This window comes from Mauremys reevesii, linkage group 12, assembly GCF_016161935.1.
Source record: "Mauremys reevesii isolate NIE-2019 linkage group 12, ASM1616193v1, whole genome shotgun sequence".
Classification (NCBI taxonomy): Eukaryota; Metazoa; Chordata; order Testudines; family Geoemydidae; genus Mauremys; species Mauremys reevesii.
Window position 1 is genome coordinate 13007373 of NC_052634.1, and position 26044 is coordinate 13033416.

Consider the following 26044-nt stretch of genomic DNA (forward strand, 5'->3'; position numbering starts at 1 on the left):
CATTTTATGAAATTTACTAATTAACAAACAGATTGTGGGATTGCTGTTTGATTCTTTTATTTGCAAACCAGCGGAGCTTCCTTCTGTCTCTTATAGAGGCTCCTTTTTATACTTTTTGTTATATCTTTTTGTTCTTCCTTTTAAAAAACCCTAAGAAATCCAATCCAAAAACGTTGAAAACAGAAAACTAAGGCTGCAACAGCATTCTGAGGCCAGAAAGCCTGTCCCCACCGCCCCCGCCATCCTTAACTCTGCCCCTCTGATGCTCTCTTTCATTGCATGGTCCTATGGGGGGGGGGGGGGGTCTTAAATAATGCAGTACCACAGGTGGCAATATCTTGCAGGGGTTAGGAAAGCGGCTGCTCTGCGGACATAATGCTGGGGCCTGGGAGTCAGAGATTAGTGGAACCATTCTCCCACCCGCAGAGTCCCCGGCTCTTGCCCAGCCCAGCCCACGCCTGGGTGGTAGGTGGCGGCGCCGGCAGCCTGGGGCCTCTTTCCGTGATTGGCTGGCACTTGGGGGCGGATGCCGCACGGATGGGTGTGGCGCGCCCCTGTCACGCTTGCTCTGATTGGCGGAGACTCGGAGTGATGGGCGTGGCTCCCTCCCTGTCAGGGTCTTTCTCCGGCAGCTGCTGGAGCTGGGGCGCGGCCGGGTCGTTTGTAAATTGCTGTAATTGGCCGGGGCTGGGACAGGGGCGTGGTTTCATGGCTCCTCTCTCTGATTGGCGTGGGCGGGAGCGTGGGCGTGGCTTTGTAAGGCGGCTCCCCGCTGTCGCCGGGCTCCGAGGCCGCAGAAGCTGCTGGGTGGCGGCGCAGGCGGGCAGGATGGTGGGGAGCGGAGAACTGGCTTTGCTGCTGCTCCCGTTGCTGGCGCTCACCGGCCCCGCGGCCACGCTGGCCGGCTACATCGAGGTGAGGCCCGGAGCCGGGGGTTTCTGCGTGGGTGGGCCCGGGGGGTGCTCCCGCCGCAGAGCCCCCTCCTCCCGCCTTGGCGCAGTGGCGGCGCCCGGCCTCCGCGGAGCCGCCGCAGAGGCCGCGTGAAAGGCACCGAGGGCGGGGTGGGGAAGGGGACTCACCAGCCCTCCGACTGTCCCACTCGGCTTATCTGTTCTGACCCCCCTTTCTGGCTGGGGGGGCGCCTTCCGACAGGGGGCTCGAGAGTCCCCCTTTCTGGCTGGGGCGCCTTCCGACGGGGGCGGGAGGAGGGAGAGTCCCCCTTTCTGGCTGGCGGGGGCCTTCCGACGGGGAGAGGGGGGGAGAGTCCCCCTTTCTGGCTGGCGGGGGGGGCTCCTTCCGACGGGGGGGGAGAGGGAGGGAGAGTCCCCCTTTCTGGCTGGGGGTGGGGGCGCCTTCCGACGGGGGAGGGAGTCTCGCTCTCTGGGATCCAACAGTGTTGTTCGCTTCGCAGCCTGTTCTCCCCCTTGATTCAGGTTCTAGAGCTTTGGGTGACTTTGCCCCCACCCCACCCACCAATGCCCGGCTCGGATAACAAATCAGGGTAAAACGAGCCTGGAAAAGGAAGCAGCAAAGAATCCTGTGGCACCTTATAGACTAACAGACGTTTTGCAGCATGCGCTTTCGTGGGTGAATACCCACTTCGGCTGCAAGCCACGAAAGCTCATGCTGCAAAACGTCTGTCAGTCTATAAGGTGCCACAGGATTCTTTGCTGCTTCTACAGAACCAGATTAACACGGCTACCCCTCTGATACTGGAAAAGGAAGTTACCCCCTTGCCCTGGTGATTAAAGCCCTCTTGGGGGCGGGTGTCGCTGGTGTCACGTTCTTCACATATCGGAGCTGAACTTGCCATTTCAATTCTTGCAGCCTGATTTGCTTCTGATCATTTTGGTCGCCTGGATTGTGTTAGGTTTGTAATGCCGTAGTGCCTCGGGCCATAGCGTAGAACTGCTGGCATACCAGCAGGCATGTTTGGCTAGTGTTTGCCCATTTGTTATAGCTGTCCAGTATCAGCTGGGTGTAATTGCTTTCCTAATTCGGTGGTCTGCGAATTGAGTTTAAGGAAAAGGTGTCATCAGTGTTCGTACGTTTCTTACATGTATGGAAAGGATCTAATCCTATCCAAGGGCAGCACTTTTGTAACAGAAAGCGATGAAATATTCATTGGCCAGCAGATCTAGGTAGGCAATGGTTCAGGAAAGGTGGTATCAGTTCTGTAGGAAAGAGGACATTTCGCCATCTTACCGTGTTGTTTCTAAAGCAGCAGCAGCAATTTCTGATCTGAAAGGATAAGTGTAGCTGGAATTTCCTTTTTGTGCATGAAGACAATTTAGGATTCCTGGAATATATAAAGCTTCTTTTTGCTGTGGGGAAAGAACTGATGCTGTGATCTTGAGTTGGATGGGTTTATGCAAATCTGTCCTGGTATAGGAGGAAACAAATTGTTATTTTCGTTCTGTTTCAACAGTAATGCTGCAGCATTAGGCTGGGAATGGCTTTTCTTGTCTAGTTGCAGATTTCAGGGTTAACTAGCTGAATCCCTCTACGGTACCTTTTTCCTCTACACCCCACCCCCCATGGGAACTGACTTCTGCATTCTTGGCATGGTAACAAGAAATGTGAGTTTCTCAGATTGGTCTATAAGCTTAGGCTATTAGAGGGCAACTTCATAGGGAAAAGCTCAGTTAAATGCATCCATTTGGTCAAGGCTTCATTATCCTCTTAATAGATTCTGAATAAATCTTCAATTTTAAATTATCTATTGCATTGTCTTTCAGATTAAAGCTTTATCCAAGTGCAGTGAGTTTGCATCTGATGACTAGGAAATATTTAAATGTTTTTTCCCCGCCCCAATTTGGGTTTAACACTTTTTTTTAAGGCTCCCTTCCTTGAAGTCCTTAAACAACAAACTTCTCTAATCTAACAAGCTACATGACATGGCAGATAGGAAGATCTCATGGTAGTTTAGGACTCCATTTTCAACATAATCTGTCTACCAGGGTGAACTCTCATAATAGGTAGTTAAGCACATGCTGATCATCAAATACAAAGGTTCTAATTTCATAATACATACATCCAATGCAAGATGGATGTAGCAATTAATAGTATTTTAGAGAGGGACAGATGCTGTGGATACTTATGAATGGCCTGATTTGACACCTTAGTTTACTATAAGACTGTAGCAGCTTTGATTAAGCACAACGGCTACAGCAGCACTGAATTAAAATCTGAAGCCCCGAGCTTTCTGTAATTACCAACTGACAAGAACATTTCTTTAAATGTTCCTCATAGCTGTTCTGCGGAACTAATACATAGTCGGTGCTTTTTTTCCCCCCTTCCTGTGCAACTATCACTTTGAGAATGGCATTTCACCTACTTACTTTGCATGAGTTATGGTTCTCTGTTTAAAAATTACTACAGGTCTGATGTATAGTGGTGGTAATCTGATGACAGGACATGATCCAGAAAAATCTGTCTTGGTGGTGTTTTGCCAGGGCGATAACCAAGGCTGGCCTGAGGAATTCCAGCTAAAGCCTAGATCAGATTACTTGGCACTGACTTGCCAGTGAAGAACCTTTAGTATTTCTCTGAGATGGTTGGATTAATCTCCTGCACCTGTTAAAACCTCTGCCAACTTTGTAGGCCACTTCCTCTGTCATATCCTAGACAAGTTCAGCTGCTTATACACATCCCTTGTGAAAGATTTGCTTATGAGCTTGCACTACATGTGGGAAGTGCCAACTGCTTTGTTTGAAAGCAAAAATAGCCTTAATTTTATTTCAAGGCTTTGTTTACACTAGAAGAATTAGGGCATGGAATTAGTGGTGTGAATGTGGAGCTTGTAACTTTTGCATATTTACCACTGTTTAAATGTGCTCTGAGTAGGGTTAAACAACTCAGTTTGAATCCAGTTGAGACTCCAGGCTCTACTGTTGTGATTACCTGTGAGAATTGCAGCTGTGAAGTGTTAGTGTAGACAAGAATTAAAACTGTTTTTTGAGACCCTGGTGGTGAGTTTACCACCAATCTACATTTTTAAATTGTGCTCAATGCTGTAGTATGGGTGCCAGGTCATTCCTAGAATTTGCAGAAATTTGTTACTTGGAGTAAGAAAATGCATGACTGTGCGCTTTGCTTTGGCATGTTCCCATTAGGTGGATTTTTCTATCCCTTCAATATCTCAGATGCCATTCCCTGTCTTAAGTATGTCCAGTAATCTGCAAACAACTTGTTTTCCTTTCGTTAGTACAGTGTGTTTTGTTGGAAAATATCTTTACATGCAACTTCATATTGAACAGTGCATTCTGCAAAGACCTGTCATTGGTGACAGTCAAACTTTCTCCCCTGAGCCCTATCATGTGTTGATGAAAGATACAGCTTTGACGAGGTCCCTTCTAAATAAATTGGAATATGAACACACAGCAGAAGAGCTGGTCCATTGGTTGTGGCAATTATTTAATGGTGGTTTCTCTTGCATAGTGATGTGTGTCCAGATGACTTAAATTACTTAAAAAGCATTGCAACTTAATCTTTATTCCAAATATCAACTCCTTCATTTCTATTCTCAAGCCCTTTAAAGACATTAAGTTTCTGCTTTATTCACTTGACCTTTTATGTAATTGAGTCTGAAGTAATACAAACGTAACAAGATTTAAAAAAATGAGATTTATTTTTAATGGCCTTTTTATATAGCTCTTGTGAATGCTTATCTATGGGCCATGCCAATCTTGAACAACTAGGATTTTGGGGGAGGTATAAACCAGATCACCTTGAGGCATAATTGTTTAGTCAATGTCATTATTTTTTTGGTACACATGGGCACTTTCAAATATAGATGTCTTATACCATTGCTGTCAGCCTCAGTGACTTGTTTTTTTGACTCAGCAGATGACCACTTAGGGAAATTACAACTCCCACATTAAGAAATAACAATTCTGTAAAATTTTAGTTCCCCAAATTTAACTTCCACATTGTTAGAACTGGAAGCAAGCTAGCTTTGTAGCTAAGTTTCATGCTGCATTTTATCACAGTCTCCATATATAAACAGTATGACCCTATCTAAAGGCTTTCCAGAGTGTTAAAGGTAAGGTCCCTCTGATATGTATTTACACATAAGGAAGAAAGACAAAATAGAAAGCATGCATAAGGTAGTGCCAGGAGGTTCTGTTCTTATTGCAAGTTAAAATGCTGGAGAGAGGTAAATCTCATTCTTTGGAGAATGTTTTCAGCTTTCCTGGAATTTAAGGTGTAGAGGTTGCTTGCTTGTCATTGTTTTGAAACATTATTTCCTGTTTGTGTAAAAAGAAAACAAATTCTGAATCATTGTCTTCACACATTTGATCATTGATTGTTGTCAGCTTGTAGAACGTGGATTTATTCACTTTTAAAAAATACGTCTTGTAATAGTAATGCTTAATTCCTTAGCCCTAAACATAGAAGTAATAGGGTCAAAGCATGTATTGCTGTATATTGCTCTTTTGTCGTCCTCAACAGCCAGTAGTCCAAGGAAAGTTCAGTGTCTTAATCTTTTACTTTTGTAAACCTGTCTAATGCAGTCTAGATGCAGAGTTCTCTGTAAGGTTTATGGGCTAAGGATCTTACAGGCAGAACTTGCTTTGCCTGCAGCATCTTCAACAAATGTTTTATTAAAGGTTCAGACTTAGATCCTACATTCATGTAACTTGAAAATGCAAAAGGAGCATAACACTTTCCAGTTTCACATCAATTATATAAAAACTGAGCCATTAACTCTAATGCTAGACTGCAGCATTTTAAACTATCCTCATCACTAACTACTAAATACTCAGAACATTAAAGTAGTCTTCGGCCTGTTCACCTTCAGTCTTCATTTGTGAGGGAAAACTCAATTTTACTAAAGATTTTAATTAATGCTCTCTAGAAGAAAGCATGGCATTTAATCTACAATGATATACTGCTCATAGATGGGATGCTTCAGACATCTGTAGTGTTCTATACATTATTCTGATCGTTTCACACCTAGTGCTGTAGCTAAAGGATCCTGAGTTGTTTCCTCATGAAATACATATTGTTAAATGAGTGATCACATACCTACATGGAAATTCATCAGCCAGTAGTGACAAATGGATCGTAGGCAAAGCATGAATGTTATAATTGGATTATCTTGAAGGGATATCCTAACTTGATATCTAGTTGTGGGGTAGACATGTTAGTCTCTCTCCCAGGATATGAGAGAGACAGGGTGGGTGAGGTAATATCTTTTCTTGGACCAACTTCTGTTGTGGGGGGAGAGAGAGACAAGCTTTTGAGCTTGTACTGACCTTGTCTTCAGGAGAAGGAGAGTTGAGTGTAATCTTGAAAGGTTTTTTTTGGGAGGGGGGGGAATTCTTCCCCCCCCTCTTGCAGTTCTTCCTACAGTGCAAGGGACCTGAATGTTCTTCATTGAGTTAAGGGTTGTCTAAACTAGGATATTAAGGGGTGTTTTAAAAAAGATTTCTACTTTCTCACAAAGGTAGAGGCAAACTTAAATAAAATGTCTTAATGGACTTTAACAAATTTAAAAAATACTTATTGTGACTAACCAAGCTGTTAGAGGTGGAAAAGATTTTAAACTCAATCTCTCCTGGTTTTTCTTCTAGTGGGATATCTACTGTGCCTCTGTGAAAGGGTTTTCTTTACTTCCAAAGGAATCTGGATCTGTTAAACAGTTTTCTGGTATTTTGCCCTTTTTTAAATTTCGGTTGATCGCATACTGCCACTCCTATAAGCTTTAAAAATATAACCTTTTAATTTACTGCTCCATGCAAGTACAACATGTAACATGAAACCTAAGTGTGTGATATCCTCTAATCATTTAAGTTTCTAAGTATGATTACTTTATGCAGCAAGTGTGTGTTTGTAGGATCTGGCCCTAAATGACTAATTCCTGTTGAGACTTAAATAGTGTCTGCCATGGGACTTCATAATAGGCTGTTTTCCTGTTGAAGGAATAAGGTTTATATACCTAACTATTCAAGTGCTTCAGCTGTAGTCCAACCTCACACAGGTATACTGTGAAAAATCAGTCGTCTTTTCCCCAAAAGAAACTAGGCTGAAGTCATTTTAACTTCACATTGTCTAGCTTCCTGGAGTTGATAGAAAATGGCAGCGTAGCTAGTTGAGCTAATGTTTGAGTTCAAAGAACTCAGACCTTCAGAATTGCATTCACAACTTAACACTTTATTTTAGACTTTAGATGGGTGACCAAAATACTAATAGTTCTGCAAATGAAGCTAAATTAACTTTGGTAGCAGCAAAAAATACTCTAGAGGGTTTTATGTAATCAGAAACTCATGCAACTAAGCTGCTTACCAGCACTTCATTTTCAAGCATTACAGTGGACCTTTTAGATCTATTTAGTTGAAGGAAAAATAAACACCCATTTGGAGAGATGAGCCTGTATATGCTTTCTGTGTAAAAAGACATAGTTGCACCATTTGCCTGTCAAGAGCACATTTACTTGCAGTCATGCTGTTATCAGCGGTAAAATATTTGTATTTAAACTAGAGTAACTCAAACAGGAATTCGCTCTTCCTTTTTGTTTACTCATCTGTATGCTGCTTGTTTATACTTAGGTGCAAAAGTTAAAATGTTATGAAATACAGCACCTGAACACTGGGGCAACATATTTCCCTTTTCACCTCTGGAGATACAGGAAATCCAACAGCGTTGTGTGACTCTAACTTAAGTGCCTTGAGGAAGGCAAGTGACCTCGAAACTTTTCTTGTAGTTGAACTTACTCCTACGTATTGCCTGTAAGACAGAAGCCAAGCATAGCACCTGAAGATAAATTTCTCTTGCCCATCCCAGAAGTGACATCAGATGCTCATCTCTTCTGGCAAAGTAGCAAAAATAGGCTACTTAGAACTTTATGTTCAGCTACCAGCAACTGGGTGTGTTGACTACAGGTATAACTGCCTTACAGTTTGAATAAATTTCCTTATAAAATTCTCTTCTTTTAGAAGCCAGCAAGTTTTGAAATAACATATTTTGGGTGGGAGCTTGAAAAAAGAAATATTCACATTTGTCGTCTTAGTTTTAGAGACTGCTGCAAAATCTAATATATAGATGGAAAATGAAAGCAAACTAAACCTGTTTGTACCTTTGCAAGTTTTATTGATTGTTCAAAGACTGGATAGGAAATTATCTACAGACTGCTATTCCAGCATGTTAGTGATTCAGTGTTAAACAAGTGATGTGATAAGATTTTTGTTAGCTCATGGAGGGCAGGTCTGGAGTAGATAACTGCAGTGCATGAACTGATAATAAAACAGGAGATAAGTGTACAAAATATTTGGTAACTCTGCATTTCATAACTTGTGGTCAGATGGTCTCTTCCTTGTTTGGTTCTAGATTGAAAAGTGACTGTAGAAAGACAGTTCAGTATGACTCCCTACCTTGTGTATTAATGACTGGAAATAAGGGACTAAAAATAATCTGATTCAATAAAATGCAATGCCACAGTAGCAATAAAGAAATAAGAGGGAAGGGGGCTGTTTCAAGAAATCGGCTTCCTCGGTCAAAAGTGCTTATTTCTTACGAATAAAGCTACGTTTATGTCATGGAGGTCATGGAAGTCATAGAATGTGTCCCATTTTTCTCTCGGGGTGAAATGGTCACCCCACAGCTTCCAGCTGCTGTGGGCAAAGGAGGAACTATGGAGCCGCAGCAGCAGATGTCACAGACAGGTCATGGCTTCTGTGACTTTTTGTTTATTGCCTGTGACCTGTCCGTGACTCTTACTAAAAAATAACCATGACACAATCTTAGCCTTACTTGTGAATAAGTGGACACTTATGAGACACCTTCACTCTGAGTTTTCATCTTATAGTCTGATACAAACTAATTTATTCTTACTGACCTCTGGGATTCTGGTAGATCCTTGCTGACAGGAGCTTTAGGGTTGATCTATGCCCAGTTACAATACTAAGGGCATGTCTACACTGGCAGAGTTACAGCACCCACTGTTATAGTGCTGCTCAGAGAGTGCTCAAGGGAAACCACTGTTCACACTGTCAGCTGCCCGCACAATAGCGTGTTCCCACTTGCAGCAGTATTCAGAGCAGTGCACTCTGAGCAGCTGTCCCGCAGATCATTTCTTCCTCTTCTCCCACAAGAGATATGGAAAGGCGGAGGGGGCCACAGGGCATCCTGGGTCCTGTCTCAATGCTCAGTGATGCATTGCATCACATCCCAGCAGTCCCTGTGTTTCCGTCCACACTTGGCCCATCTTTCAGCAGTTCGTGTACTGCACGCTCTGCCTCTTCGGTATGCAGGAATGGATCCTGTACTGTTGACCAATATGCTGCTTGCTCTCACTAACATGTCATTAGTGGCAGTGGAGTTATTCCTTAAACTACAAAGGCAAGAGCAGTTCGACATTGATCTTGTCACACATAGTAGCTATGATATGAGATTGAATGCCACAAGCACAGAGGTGCTGACCACTGTGGAACACCGCTTTTGGGCTCAAGTAAACGAGCACTGAGTGGTCGGATCACATTTTGATGCTTGTCTCGGATGGCGAGCAGTGACTGCAGAACTTCTGGATGAGGAAAGCCATGAGCTCACCCCAGCCCTGTGGCACAGGGACAAGAGAATGAGAGCTGCTCTGCCATTGAAGAAGCGCATGGTGATTACATTGTGGAAGTTGGAAATTCCAGACTGCTACCAATCGGTCGCTAACCAGTTCAGAGTGGGGAAAGTCGACCATTGGACTCGAGTTGATGGAAGTGTGCAGGGCCATTAATCGCATCCTGCTCCAAAAGACTGTGACTCTGGGCAATGTGCATGACATTGTGGATGGCTTTGCCCAAATGGGCTTCCCTAATTGCAGAGGGGCAATGGATGGCACGCATATTCCAAATCTGGCACCAGACGACCTAGCCACTGAGTACATAAATCAGCAGGGGTATTTCTGCATGGTTCTCAGGCTGGTCTGGAAAGGTGCATGACACACGCATCTTTTGGAACACTGGCCTGTTCAGGAAGTTGCAAACAGGGACTTTCTTCCCAGAAGATCACTGTAGGGGAAGTCAAAATGCCCATTGTGATCATGAGGGAACCCTACTCTTAATGCCATGGCTTATGAAGCCATATACAGGGCACCTTGAGAGCAGCAAGAAGTGGTTCCACAACAGGCTGAGCAAGTGCAGAATGACTGAATGTGCTTTTGGCCCTTTAAAAGGTCTGCTGGCCCTGCCTGTGAGGGAGGCTGGACCTGGCGGATGACAATATTCCTATACTCATAGCTGCATGCTGTACGCTCCATAGTATTTGTGAAGGGAAGGGTGAAAGCTGCTTCGTTTGCAGTGCTAGTAGCGCCTGGAGCGTGTCCACTTGACGCTCTCTAACATTTACGAGCTGCTCCGTGGCTTCATTCTGGCATGTCGCATTCTCCTTTTGGTCCCTCTTATCGCTGTCCTGCCACTCAGTCAATTCTTGTTTTTCGGCCACAGAGCGCATCATGACATGACGCAGAAAGTCCTCCTTAGTTCTTCGTGGCCGTTTTCTAATTCTGCCCAGCCATTCAGATGGCGATAACAAAAGGAGGCTGGGCTCCCAAGGTCACCTCTCTGAGGCCAAAATGCAACTATTACAGAAGCAGTACTGTTTGCAACACACAGGTCACTGAGTGATTTAAAACACAGCCACTATTCACATACCTATCACTAACTGGCTGACCCTAGGCAAGCACACATGAGCCACAAGTCTTTTTATTTGCAAGCAACTGGCCATCTTGTCCAGTACAGTAACCTCACTGGCCTGTAGCTTAGGCAAGGTAGGGGAAGAGGGACAACAGTACAAGCAAGTTTTATACCAAACCTCCGACTGAGAATATCTCGATTTCCCCACCACCACAAAAAGTGATTACGTCTGTTTCTGACTTGCTGATTGAGCTGATTAGGCCTGCTTTTTCCTTTAGTTACTGTATTGCACAGTAGAGCAAGATCTGATATTCAAGAAGTTACTTAGTGAGCACATTAATATCTACATAGCTACTCCATTGCTGGAATTTATCTTGCTACTTTATCACAAGTATAGCTAGGATATAAAACAGTGTTCTGTAACAGTTTTCGCTACACCATTCAGAAAATATTTACTGTCGTGTTGAGGTGAGTTAGAGGTAAAACATTTTTCAGGATCTGTCCTATATTAAATTCTGAGCCTTGATGCCTAACTCAAAAACCAAATTTGTGCCTTTTAAAATAATCTTTAGGCTCTTCCTTATATTCTCTTGCATTATTTTTTTAGATCCAGCTCCTTGCCAAAAGCTTTATCCCATTTCTGTTTCAGCTCTCTAGTGGATGAATCCCACTAATTGTCACTGCATAGTGTGAAGTGACAGCAGCAAAAAGAGAAACGTTGACGATACCATCTGTTACAATAAACATTATGCATTCATCTGAGATTTCAAGTGGATTTGAATTGCATATTTTGCAACAGTAGCTAGTCTCTGCTTTGTATGACAGCAGCTACGAAAGCCCATCATCAAATTCTGTTTTGGTTTTGGACTCGGCACGCTTTGTTGCCAGATTTGAATGAAAGAATAAGCTTTTTATCTGGATTTATTAGCACCAGTATGAATGGGAAAAGATGGCTTTAGGACTATTTTTTTGGCAAATGAATCTGCACAAATTAATGTAACTGACTATAACTGGAGGTTCATTGCAAGCTGGTTACTAGTGTTAGTGTCAGTCTTTCAGTAATTGTGGCCTGAAATAGAAGGGGAGATGAAAATATTCCATTCAAAAGATTAAATGCAAAATGTTGGTATAAATGTGCAGTTTGAGCTCCTAGTGAATATATCAGCACTTGAACATGAGGTTTTATTTGCATAATTTATCAATTCCTGCTAAAGAAATTGAATTTGATGTCTGGTTCCTCATTCACAGCAAGATCACATACACGTTTAGAAACTGGAGAGCATGAAACCATGTCAGGATCTAAATTAAGCACATTAGCTCATGCAACAAACTCAGCCAAAAATAAGATCTTGACTTGCCAGACCCCACGCTTTTTTCCCCACATATACTTACCTATATGTTGCTTCCCTGCAGTAGAAGGGAAATGGGAAGATGTCACACTGAGGGTACGTCTACACTACGGGATTATTCCGAATTTACATAAACCGGTTTTGTAAAACAGATTGTATAAAATTGAGTGTGCGCAGCCGCACTAAACCGATTAAATCGGTGGTGTGCGTCCACGGTCCGAGGCTAGCATCAATTTCTGGAGCATTGCACTGTGGGTAGCTATTCTGTAGCTATCCCATAGTTCCCGCAGCCTCCCCCCCTTTGAATTTCCGGGTTGAGATCCCAGTGCCTGATGCGGCAAAAATCATTGTCGCGGGTGGTTCTGGGTAAATGTCGTCAGTCACTCCTTCCGCTGGGAAAGCAACGGCAAACAAGCATTTCATGCCTTTTTTTTCCCTGGATTGCCCTGGAAGATACCATAGCATGGCAATCATGGAGCCTGTTTCGCCTTTTGTGACTGTCACCGTATGTGTACTAGATGCCGCTCACAGAGGCGATTCAGCAGTGGCACACAGCTGCATGCTTTTGCTTTTGCATGATAGCAGAGATGGTTATCAGCCATATTGTACCATCTACCATACCATAAATTGGTAATAAGATGGGCATGGCTGCCAGTCCTTTTGCACTGTTCCATTTGCTGCTGTCATAAGTGCCCCTGGCTGCTCTTAGCCAGGGGCGCAAAAGCCAAAATTGGGAATGACTCCCTGAGTCAATCCCTCCTTTTTGGTATCTAAAAATAGAATCAGTCCTGCCTAGAATATGGGCAAGTGTACTAGAGAACCAGAGAGCACAGCTGCTCAGTGTCAGATCCTGCATAGATTATGAGCTGTATGCTATTCACAGGGGGTGCTCCTGCAACAACCCCACCTGTTCATTCCATTCTTCCCCAGCCTTCCTGGGCTACCATAGCATTGTCCCCCCACTTGTGTGATGAAGTAATAAAGAATGCAGGAATACTTGTTAGTGAGAAATGAGTGGAAGGCAGCCTCCAGTTGCTATGATAGTCCACATAGGACATTAAGGAGTGTGGAGGAGAGGAGCCCAGCATCCTGCTGCTAGTCCAGGGGCAATTGAATCTTTTCTTTACACATGAAGGGTGGGGGCTGATGAAGCTCAGCCCCCTGTTGCTATGAGGATGATGGTTATCAGCCATATTGTACCATCTACCAGGAAAAATTAGGGCCAGGCGCCCTTGATCGACCTGACGGATGCTAGTATGCATGGTTACCAGGCCTTTTGCACTGCCCCATGTGCCAATAGGCTGATGATGACAATGGGTATCAGTCTTATTGTACCATCAGTCACCCATGGCGGGGGGGGGGGGGAGCAAGGATGTTGGTGTTGAGTGCTGCACCATCGCGTCTATCTGCAGCATTCAGTAAAGATAGGGTGACATGTAAAAGAGTCAAGACAGGATTGTTTTCCCTTTCACTTCTGGGGGTGGGTGGGGGTGTGTGTAAATTGCCTAGCTATGCCCTGACCCACCGCGGACACTGTTTTTGACCCTAGAAGCATTTGGAGCTCAGCCAAGAATGCAAATGCTTTTCAGAGACTGCAGGAACTGTGGGATAGCTTGAGTCCTCCAGTCCATGAGCGTCCATTTGATTCTTTGGCTTTCCGTTAAGCTTGCCACGCAGCAGTGCGCTGAGTCCCTGCTATGGTGTCTGTCTGGAGATATTTAAAAAATGATTTTGAATTTAGTCTTCTGTAACGGAGCGCTGATAGAACAGATTTGCCTGCCCTTACAGCGATCACGTCCGCATCGTCCATGCTGGAGCTCCTTTTTTGATTTTGATTTCGGACTGCATCGCCACCCGTGCTGATCGGAGCTCCATGCTGGGCAAACAGGAAATATTCAAAAGTTTGCGGGGCTTTTCCTGTCTACCTGACCACTGCATCAGAGTTCAGATTGCAGTCCAGAGCGGTCACTGGTGCACTGTGGGATAGCTCCCGGAGGCCAATGCCGTCGATCAGCGGCCACACTAACCCTAATCCGATATGTTAATACCGATACTAGCGTTACTCCTCTCGTTAGGGAGGAGTACAGAAACCGGCTTAAAGAGCCATTAAAATCGATATAAGGTGCCTCCTAGTGTGGACGGTTGTGGCGTTAAATCGGTTTTACGCTCCTAAAACCGGTTTAAATGCCTAGTGTAGACCAGGCTTGAGGGTGTGACTCATAAAAGAATTAGCTCTGGAATGGAGCAGGCTGCTGTGGACACCCTCACCTCCCCCAATGTAAATAATAACTGGAATAATTAAGGGGCATCTCACTCTGCACTGGCTGCTAACAAGCTGCATTTTGTGTCAATAGTGGTGAGTAGAAAGAAATTCCCTTGGGATTAGAGGGACTTCAGTTCTGCAGAAACTGGTGGCCTAAGCTTTTATTTAAAAGTAATGAGTTCCTAGCCCTCATTGTGAAGATGATCTCATATATGTATTCCCAGTGCTGTCTTCCTGAGTCTGCAAATGGAGTACTAGCCTCCAGTAATGGAACTGTCAACCACTAGCAAGTAGCGGAGGCAATTATCTCAGAAGATGACACATCACTGTGGAACTCTCTCCTGTGAGATCAATGTCACCAAGATCCTCACTGCCTTAAGAACAAAATGTACAGCACTCTAGATGGATAGGGTAGCAAGTGGAACTAGGACTCTGGTCAGTTTCATTATCTCAAATCTGAACCCCACAGGCATCAGCAAAACTGACCAAAATCACATCCATTTCACTTTACTACTGCTTGGGGGATGCAGATGTGAAAGGACTCGGAATGGATTTGAGGGGAAGGGCGTAGAGTATCAAACTCCGCTGTTGCAATGGGAAGTAAGAGGCAAGTGGTAGTAAGAGGAAGCAGTGAATGGTATGTGTAGATGACTGCTTCTCCTTTCCAGAAGCAAGAGGGGTTTGGTGGAGGCCTTTGCATGTATATCATCTCCTTGCCGTAGCATATGATAGATGGGAGTGATCCAGCAACAGCACCCTGCTTGGAATTAGCAGCTGGGCTTCTTACCAGGGCGTTGCCCCGGACAGTGAGGGCTCCTACCTTTTTGTTAGGTTCTGTCTTAGTAAGTGTTTAGCTTTTCAAGCCCTGAAAGTTACGAGCTTTGTGTTTGTACCTTGGTGGCTGTGTGTATGAATGGCAGTAGGAGAGGGTCAGTCTGTACCGAGAGGTAAATGATTCTAACCTTTTAGCTGCTGCTAGTGTGACTTGTCATCGCGCCTCCCGCGCGCGCGCCCCCCCTGCACTGATCCGTTTTGCTTTGTTCAAATTGCATCAGTCCTTGCTCAGCACCAAAGCTAGTCAGTAGGCGACTCTTCTGTTTAGGGTGGCAGCCACTTTCACTACAGATAGCAAAGGCATAAGATGGCTATGCTCCAGCAGCACATTGCTGATGCAGTATAGCATCCTGCATGACTCTAGCCCAGAGAGAGAGCCATATCAGACCTTATAGAGTCTAGCTTTCTAAATCTCAGCCTACAGTTTGCTTAGGGCCTCCAGTTCTTGGCTACATGCTCTAGCGTTTATCAAGCTCTTCCATTATACCTAGATGATTGTATTCCATAGCTCAGAATATACTCAAGTCAATAAAAAATGATAATTTTACACTTAGAAGAATCCAAAGAATCCATCTGTGGTGCTTGGCTTCATTAGTGCTATTTCCTCATGTGCATTCACTTTAGATTAGTTATGTCTTTACAAAGTTCCCTTAAACATTGGTCTTGCCTCAGAACATCTTTTTCTCAGGTTAAGAGAAACAGAATAGGCCCCGAGCAGTGTGCGCGCGCACCCCCCCCTAAATACCTTCCATATGGCAGCTGCATCATGTTAATTCACTCGTTTATTTCAGATAAGTAGTACAGGACACTACATTAATGCATGTCCCACACAGCACAAACTGTGTGTGTTTGTTTGTGTAATTGACCTCAAGGGCACTGGAATTCAGATTTGGAGAACGTGATTTTTGTTAGAGAATGTAAACAGCAACTAAATCACTCTCTTTAGAGAGACATTGTGAAAACACCCCTAAATCTTTAGCCCTTGGATTGCATCTCTTTCAGTAAAGAGAGGTAGTGGAAGACCAGTTGTTTCAAAGCAACTTAGTGGCTTTTACTTTTGGTAGGCCTGGTGTCCTGACTGCAGCTGGATTTTTCACCTTGCCTGTAACTAATTTTGAGGGAGCTCTTGGAGTTAAACTCCCATTTTTAAAAAAAAGTGGCTTATTTTATTCATGCTTTTCTGCTATTAGGTGTAATAGACATGATTATTCCATCTTACTTGATCACAAAACAGTGAGGACATAGCTGCCAGCTGGAGCTAACTGTATATTAACTATGTGAGACAAGTTTAATGCATGCAGCTGTTGGTAGCTCAAGTTTGAACCGTATGCACTTAAGAAAGCCTTGTGTAATCACTTTCATAGCTACAACTTGAACTTGTAGGTACTGATTTGCCTGTAGGCTGAGATTCCTCCTGAATTTGGGCCCTTGACTTTTGATGGGTATCTAAAACTTATTTAGTGGGCTGGTAGCTCAGTGTTATAAGCACTTACTGCTTTTACTGTATTGGAGTATTTCAAGCTTTTTCAGAGGTTTGCCTTGTGATAGTCGCTTTGGAATGAGATGAGGATTTCTGTGTGCTTTGGGCAAATATTTTAATCATTAATAAGGTTAGACTGACATCCCTCCAATAATGTGCCCCTCTCATTGCAGAATACATTTTTATATGTGATGCAAAGAGGATAAAAATAGCATTTATTAAGACTCTTGAAGAGGCAAATCTCTCAAATGGCATGGGGAATGCATGAAATAAGGAAATAGAGTGCACTACTATAGTATATTCAGTCTAGTGGAACATTTTAGTTAGAAAAATAAGTGAGTGTGTGTATACAGCATCTTTCATCCTAAAGAATCCTAAATGGCTTCAAAGCTTACCTACACCACTGAAATATGATCAACTGATGCAGAGCACACTGCACAACAATTGTGGGAGGAAAAGCTCTTGTTCAGGGTCCATTGGGACCAACTCCTACTCTAAGCAGATATTTTGAAGTGGAGGGTTGTGTGCTGTGTGTGGACACTAAGGTCACCTCCAAAAGACCTGAACAAAGTAAAAACAAGGAAAAGATAAAGGACTGAATTGACATTTCTATGATTTGGATTTGTGGTTCCAGACTATAGGTATTGATCTTCAGGCTGCTTGACCATTCCCTTTGACTAGAGATCTTATTCTGACTACTTGAAGGAGCTTCCAGCCTCCCCACAAGTTGTGGGGATGGGTATGGATAGGGGGCTGTGTAACCTCAAAACTGCCAGCAATTCAGTATGTAGGAGATCTGGGTTGGAATTTTGTTTTTTTTTTAAAAAATCAATTTCTACACACAAGGTAGCTGATTTATAGAAAACTTGTGTGTACCAATACTTCTATTGGGTGCAACACTGGTATCTAGACTCCAGATCCTGTCTAGAATTGCACTGTAGGTTAACCTCTGAAGTACCCTGTTCTCTTCTGCCTGTTAATTCAGTAGCTGTTACTTGATTAGTTTAGTTTAAATTACTTTCCTCTCCATCTCCATGCTACTTTGTAATTTGAGTCTCCTTTGTGTGGACAGGTCACATGTTTACATGGTGATCTGAGACTGAGTCCATACTCAACTGTCCTAACATCTGTTTATGGATTTCTATAATATTGGGTCCTCTCCTGAACATTCCCTGCCTCCATTGTCATATAGTTAAGCTCAATCAAATGTAAATCTGTGTCCCTATTAAGCACATCAGTTTTGGGCCATGAATGGAGCTACTCAAAAGTAGCTGAACTATGGTCTCTTAAGGGCCTGAAATGCTGGGCATAGGATCTTGCTTTTGACATGTTAAACAGAAGGCTATTGAAGCATGCAGGGCACCAGTGTGATGTGTTCTCCTATCTTGTGGGCTTCTGCATGTTCAAGCTGTAATTTCAGTGTGGATACATCTCAAGTGGCAGATCGGTTGCCCATGAAAAGAATATTCTGTTTCACGGGGCTAATCCACTGCAGTGTTTCGCTTGATTTCAGTGAGATTAATCCCTATGGTTCAGACGCATACACTTTCATGAATGTCTGAAACATAAAAGGCCTCAGTGGACCATGTCTAGAGTCAGCTAATCAAAAAAGTCTACCCTGGGGCCATAATGGGAAATTGACTTATGCAATGTTTCCATACTTTGACTTTGAAAAAAATCTCTGAAATTGCTCACAGGTTTCCTACCCACAGGCTGAAATGACCTATTGAATCAATACTAGAATCGATCAGCCCTCAAATCGGCACGGTATTGATGGGACTTGTGTGTTAAGTCAGCAATTCTGGTGTCATCTGGGTCTGGATTTTTTTTAAATGCAAGGAAGTTAAAGCTTGTTCAGTTGTCCAGTACCCAGCTTGTTTTGCCACTTGTTGATCAAGGCAAACTCATTGAAGTGCATGCTTTTTACAAGAAGTGCCCCCAATTGTTTCCCCAGCAACCTCATACTCATATTACCTCTAGCAAGAAGCATCTGAGCACCCAGAAAAATCTACACAGGAAAACCATACCCAGTGTTTGCCTTTTTTAGGAGAAGGTGACTCCACAAAACTATTTCTGAGGCAGTTACCCACAATCTTTTCATTCAAAATAGTGAATAAACTCCATAAGTTTCTTCATCTTGAAACTTGTGTTCCTGTGGCTTGTGGGTACTTGAGCCTTGTGTGCTCCCACAAGACCATGTTTAAAAGCAGCTAAGCAACTTCAAGAGGAAGTTCTGTCTAGGGATAAAAGTGCTTTGGGGTTTAGATACTTTGGACCTGGCTCTAGAGGTCACTCTGGATTAGCCTCAGACAAGCTATTGCATACAGTCTGGGAAAATTGCTCATGTTTGCATGACTTCACCCACTTGTTAGCAAAAACTAGCTGAACTTCCTGCTTTATACTAAAAACTTCAGACCAATAATAGTCAAACTCTAAAGCTTTAAGGGCTTTACAAAGCACCATGTTTATTAGAATCCCTTTACCAAAGACTTGGACTACCAGCTGTAAGCAGCTTCCACCACCAACCTGGTATTCAACTACAATAAAACTTCAGCAGTTAAAGACTGAGGTAGAACCCTGGGCGGGTGGGGGGAATCCTTCAAAGAAACCTCAAGGCAATTGCACATCTGTTCATATATGGTGTTTTCCTTCCTCTTGAAACAAGAAGCTGAATGCAAGAGTTGAAAACTGCTAGAAAGCTCTTTGATGAAGATTAAAGGCAGTTCTCCCACTTAGTCTTGATTTCACTTGGCAATACCACAGTCCAACCTAGTTCAATAAACTCAAGAGTTATAAAACCCCAGTGCATTTAAAAAGCAGATGTGCATGTACAAAGTGCAACAGTTAAATAATTTGCTTAGATCAGATTTACACTTCAGTAGTGCTGCAATAATTATGAGAGCACTTGATAAAGTCAGTTCAGCTAATTTGACTTTTTGGACCTAGTAAAACCAGTTAAGCGGGCTAGGATCCAATCCCTTTTACTATATGCTATAAATTACTTAATTTTCTAATAGCATTAAACTGTTCTAAATAGAGATCTGCAGCTCCTTTTAGAGTAACTATTCACTGCAATCAACAGACATTTCAGAATGCTGGTCTAACCCCAACATGGCATTTTAATAACTGAATAAAAACACAGAAAAATTAGTGTTTCAGAAGCAAGTTATTGCTAAACTAGTTATGATTGCTTAGTGAAAGTTTGAGCTACCTAAAGCTGTTGTAAGTTTCCTTTTCTCAACAAAAATGGAGAGACTTCAGTTGTTGTGGTGTGACTAAATAATTCTTATCTGTTTACATTTAGTGACTAACTAGTAGGGCGTTATGGTTTTTAGTTTCTCCCTTCAATTAGTAGATCACTTAGTGTTTATATTATAGCAAGGCCAGAGGCTCCAAACTGTACATTGTATGTACACCTGCAAAGATGAAATCCTTACCTCCAAGAGCTTCCAGCCTGAGAACGTAATGGTTTTAATTCTAGTTTAACTAGGTCTGAACACATCTGTTTTTCACCAGAAAGTTCCAGTCAGCATACTAGACTGGATAGTTAAATAGTTGAATTTATTACCAAGGAAGGTTGTGGAATTTCCCCATCGCTGGGGACTTCTAAGAACAAGTTAGACAAACATCTGTTAGCAATGGTATAGATATACATGGTCCTGCCTCCGTGTGGGGGGCTGGGCTAGTGGACCTCTTGAGGTTCCTTCCAGCCCTACATTACTATACAAAACCTTTACAGAGTAATACTAGCTGGTAACCTGTGTCAAAGGAAGCCTTACTGTCACTTTTCTCTCCTCCCATGCTCCATGCACACACTTATTTGCCTTAAGAGGCACATTATTGTGCAGTAGGATTGGGACAGATGAAAGGCAGCCAATTGGATTTCATAGCTCTGGAAAAAGGTTAATGAAAATGTTAAGACATCCAAATTAGATGGAAATATAAGTAACTTTCGTATACATACACAGTCTGATAGGGAATAATCTGACTTGAAGGTATTTAATCACTAAAAAAATTAATGGATCACCTCCTGCTGATCTTTAGTTGTGCCAGTTAAACTAATAGTGTTGCTGTGCTGAATAACTTTTAAAGCACAAGGCAATTGCAGTTCTTTGGGAATTGAGTTCTCCAGTGATGGGAAGGCAGTATTGGCTAGAAACACTGGACTATCTCCCAGGTGGCTCAAGAGACGGTGGGTCTTGAACGCTTGCGCAAAAGATATCTGTGTCTTTTATACATAGGACCGGCCATTCTTACTGAGTGGTTAAAACATGATTGCAGATCAGCTCAGTGTTCAATTAGACAGCAAGCCTTAGTTCAGCATTTGTCTACTTCCTCTCCTGAGCTTGGACAGACAATTGCATCACACTATGCAAGTCAAACTGAAGCAGTGCATTCTTGCACCATGATGAGACTTAGTCGATATGTCTCCATTCAGGGGGAAAAGCAAATAATCTTGTGACTTATACATTTCTAAGCACACCCAAAGCCGCTCTGGTGGTAGGGCTTCACATTTGTGTAAACCTCTTGGTTTCACTCCTGTAGCCATCCATTTACATGTGGTGGAAGCGTCATGTTTGTCTCTGGTATGTCAGACACTAGAGTGCCTCCGATTGTAATAGCAGTAACACTTATCTGATTAAGAGGAAGGTATCCAGTCATCTGTGAGGGTGGCAGAAATGACATTCCTTGAGCACCTTTAGGGGTCTCCGAGGGTGCAGAAACATTGCAGAAACTGCTTTAAATCTGGGCTTGAAAATCTTACCAGACACCTAGAGGCTCATCCAAAAGACAGAAGGGAAAGGGCACATTGTCCAGGGTTAAGGCCCAGGTTAGAAGCCTGTCTGAGGGGAGGAAGGAAGTGCTTGGACTCTGCTGATGGTTCTTTCTTTCACACTAAACTCTGGCTTTTTACATTGCACCACTGTAATTACTGGAAAGGATGACAAATATTGACCCTTCCAATTCTCCCACACCATACTTCCTGAATACTTAAATAAGGAGTGTTTAGTCTTTCTGCTCCCCCCGGCCTGTGGTTTCTGCTTGGTTAGGAGGAGAATAAAATTCTTACTCCCCAGCCCCGTAAGACCATCTTCAACCTTGAATCCTTCTCTCTTGGTCATAGCCCTTCTGAATGACAGTGGAGGGAAATTATGTGCCTGCTTACTGCTGCCTAGTGTGGTCGAAATAGCTGTTTTCGCTCTGTTACAGATTGCCAAAACTTGGAGCAGCAACAAAGGCACTGGAGTTGTCCGAGGATTTGGGAAGGCTGCACTGAGTGGGTTCATATTTGTGATGTCATTGTAGCAACCTAAGTGCTAGGGACCATTTTTTATTGAAAGACTAGTTTTGAATGAAGCTGCTGGCCCCAGATCCTCCACTTAAAAGAGTCTCTCCTCATTTGTTACTGGAATAGGTCAAGTGGATTTTCCCTCAAGCCCTGTGTTTCACAATGAGAAATAAAAATCTTATTTGCTGTGGCTTAGTAAATTCAGGCATGAATCATACTGAATCATTTGTTATGGCAGCCTAGAAATAGCAGATACACATGTTTCTAAAGCACTTATCACCACAGCATCTACTCAGGTGCCTGAAGTCAAAGGGTTTTCTGTGTAAACAGCAACATGAGGTGCTGTCTAAATTTACAGTTTACATCAAGATTAGACAGTGGCTGGAATAAATAGCAGGGGTAGGATTCTGCATTTAGATGTAATTCTAATTAGCACCATCTCCAAACTCGGTAGAGACTAAGCACTGTAAAAAAGACTGTCACTCTCAGACATCTACCAGCTGCTGGCTATTTTCATAGGCCTGTAATTTATACAATTAACCTATGCTTTTAATAGCATTTTAAAGATTGCAGTATTTATACTGCAGCAGTTTGGAGATGAGAGGACAGCCTTGCTTTTTCAATCTGTTTTTTTTGGGGGGGAGGGGCGGGGGGGAAGAAACATGTTTAATTTTAGTTGGGATCAAGCACACATTTGGCAGAGCCTAAGGGCTGTGAGCAAAGAATAAAGTATCCCTGTTCTTAAGCGGTGGGCCTTTCTACGTTCAGGGGAATGTCATTAGCATAGTATGAAAAGCTGATGCTTTAAAAACATATTACTTGCCTGTTTGATAGCTTCACATTCTGATACTTTCAGATTTGGGTATTTCAGGAGGTTTTCACTTCCAAAGAATTTGAATATTTATTGCAAGGACTAGCTTGTTTAAAACCTGTATAAGAATGTTGACAGTTTTGGGGGAGGGTTTGGAGGAGGGAAGGGATCAACATGACCTGGAAGCAAAAGGCTTTAATACATTCTAATATACTGAAGCATCTCTGCACACTGGAGGAGAACTGGTGCTTCACCTGGCCTTCCATCTTAAACTAGTTGCAGAACTTTAGGATGTCAAACCGGTACTGACAAGTTCTGAAACAGTTGCAGTATGCGCACACAGCTGTCCAGCCCAAGTACCAACTAAGTTCTTCATAGGAGGTTAGTTTGAACTGCCAAATGGTTAGAATCAGTGTACTGAACTGGATCCTACCTTTCTTCCCCTCTAAACTTCTGTACTTTCTTCCAAGTGTCAAGGGCAACAAGACAGAACACACCCTAAAAAGCTCTTCAGTTTCATGCTTGCCTTCTTCAAATCTTTATAGAGAAAAAACTCATCTGCAGCACCACCCAACCCACAATACTAGAACTGATAAGACATGTGGCTAACCTGAGTAACCACAAGTTCATATACTGGTAAACCCTGTCCTTCCAGCCACTCCGCTTTGTCATATATATCCCCCCACTTGTCTATAAAGACAATCATTTAGACTTTTAGCATTTTGAAGCATGGACCTGTTACCTTTGTTTTCTGTAAAGCACCTACCATGCTCATTAGCTCTCTAAAATAAACAGTATTTTGGACTGACTGTTCAGAGGGGCACTCATTACGTTAGAATTGGTAAAACAGTATCTTACCAGATTGAACAAATCTGTATGTTACTAAAGTCTCTTGGTTTATATGGATATCCCAGTTATATTGATTAGTAAAAGGTGTAAAGACTTTCACCCAAATATCTTTTGAGGTTTGTATTGGTGTGTGTGGTTTTGGGGCATAGTTTTGGTTTGGAATAAGATTTACACATCATGGTCTATTTTATATCTGTTCCTGAGGTGGTGGTAGAGCTCTTATTTTAGAACAGGGAGGGTAAGTATGCACCAGTAAACACATTCACATGCAGCCTTATCTAGCAGAGACATTTTAAGCTAGTGAATATCACTTAATCCGTAAGAGCTTCAGCAGGTGGTTTAGCAGCCATTAATGCTATTCCTAGAGTTGTGCTGATATTAGTGAAGCCTGTACACTAACGAAATCGTAAGTCATGTTAACTTTAAGCTTGGTTAGTAATGGAAAAGCAAATGGCTTCACCTTTCCGAAGCTGCTTTACTCCAGAACACACTTGCTAAATGTAATAAGATGGCATTAAGTCGGTTGTGTACCAGGGACCTTCTAGATTTCATGGGGGATCTGTAGTCACTGAGTAAGATGGGTGTCCAAGGATCTAAAACTGCTCTAGATCACTTTTCAAGATAAAGTATACATAAAGTGATAAGATAATTGTACGATTTCCATCTCCTCCTGCAGTGTTACTGAAGAAGAGGGATACTGCTAAAAGCTTTGAGCATCCTCCACCCTTTCCTTGGAGTAGTCTCTGATTTCTGCTTTAATAGGGCTTTAGTTTATAAAATAAATATAACCTATTCTCTTCAAGTAAGTACACAGTTCAGAATAAGACATCGTTGGCTTCTCTCTGGATCAGATAATTCCCGTGGGAAAGCAATAATTATCCTTACTGTACAAGAGAGACAAATTACACAGATTGGTGAAATGAGATTGCAAGCATAGGATTATTAGGTGAGGACACACGTATCTTTCTAAACTAAGTCTTGGAGAGCTAAGCTCCAGCGGAGAAGTTTCTTGTTGTTCTTGTGTTGGTGTGAAAAGCCACTTTAGCGCATGTTTGGCTTTTCCAGGGCATATAACAATGGCGTAACATTTTTCATCCGGTCCTTCCTGCATGAGTACGCCTCCCCCCCGTTCAGATCAAAGTCTGGGGCCCTTAAGACAGGGTCGACATGATGTATCGCCTAAGCTGTAAAGGCTTTCTTGACTGAATCAGAAAAAATGGCCACATCTCGAGGTATATGCAACTGCAGTCTCCCAATCCGCCCTATAGACCATCCTTTGGAAGGTGGCAGGTGCATCCGTATCCGAATGGAAGACATTAAAACTCATACACCCTGCATGGGTGATGAGAGGCAGATTTTCCTGCGGTTCATCTCTAGGTACTTGCCAGTATTGCGCCTTCAAGACCATGACCTGGTCTCCTACCTTGAAGGAACTCTCTGTGTGTGTATCATACATACCCTTTTTTTTGCTTGATTTTCATCCTTTAAGCTCTCTCTCCAGCAGGGCAGAGTCTCTGGGGGTCTTTTTGGGAGGGACCCATAATATCACAGCTACTCGCTGAAATGGGGGACCTCAATTATGGGAGTGGGAGAGGGGGGGCCTGACCTGGTCTTGAGGTTTCTACCTTTTTTGGCATACCACAAGACCGGACATACAAATGTCCTGCCCCTGCTCCCCCTCCCAGGACCTTCGAAACCCCTTCCCTGTCTTTGTTTTCCTCCAGCCCCGCCACTGGGACTGGGGATGGCTAAGCTTTGCTTTTCCTTTTTTCTACGGAACTAGCAACTAGACCGCTTTTTGAGGATTGCAGCCCCCTCCACTCCAGTCCACCACATAAACTTGTATAAAAGTCTCTGGTCCACCAACCGGGATCGGGAGCTGAGAGAGAGAGCGGAGGGCGGGGCGCGGCGCCCCAGAGCTCCAATCTCCCTGCCTCATGTGAGAGATTTTGGTTTACCATCTTGTAGTAGTAATCTAATGTTCTCCGAATCCAAGAACTGCCTCCATCATCATCAGGAGGGGTTAGCTCGTCCATGGTTTTGAACATTGGCCTTGCTAACCAGAAAAAAAAAAATCAATTAGGAATGGCCCATTCTGGAGTCTGGCCTGGTTAGGAATAGTTGAAAGTCGCTCATTTGGCCCCAGAGGCATTTCAGCTGCCAGCCAGGATAATTGTCCGCTGAGCTGTGACCTCAGCCCAGCATCCAGTATTGATCTAAGATGGTATCCATCCAATACCCTCCTCAAGTTTTCTTAAAAAAAGGCCATCATCATCCCCCTGCCCTGTAGGCGGAAATTTTCTCCGAGAAGGTTGATTTGTAGGTTGAAGAGAGATTGGATTGGGTGGGTTTTGCTTTTTTTCTTTTTCCAAAGTCTGTGATTCCACTGGAAGAGATACCTGATTCAACTGGTTGAATCAAACCCAGGAGGAACCCTCTCCCCTCCCCTTCTGCCGGGGGAGATAAGCCTGTCCACCCAGACAGAGAGCTTCTTCCCTCCACAGTGTGAGGACACAACGTATCTTTCTATACTCACTATCAAA

General features: G+C 43.2%; 1 protein-coding gene across 7 annotated transcripts in view; it reads left to right on the plus strand.

Moving 5' to 3' along the window:
* Window positions 1-763: 763 nt before the first annotated feature.
* APLP2 (amyloid beta precursor like protein 2) overlaps window positions 764-26044 on the plus strand; it is a 68472-nt gene continuing 43191 nt past the window's right edge. For 6 of the 7 annotated variants that reach the window (XM_039496637.1, XM_039496638.1, XM_039496640.1 and 3 more), the window contains exon 1: window positions 765-915. In XM_039496637.1, coding sequence (XP_039352571.1) covers window positions 829-915 — 87 coding nt within the window. In that variant the 5' untranslated portion in view covers window positions 765-828. Of the gene's footprint in view, window positions 916-26044 lie in introns of all 7 variants that reach the window. The other variant, XM_039496639.1, reaches the window with a different exon arrangement.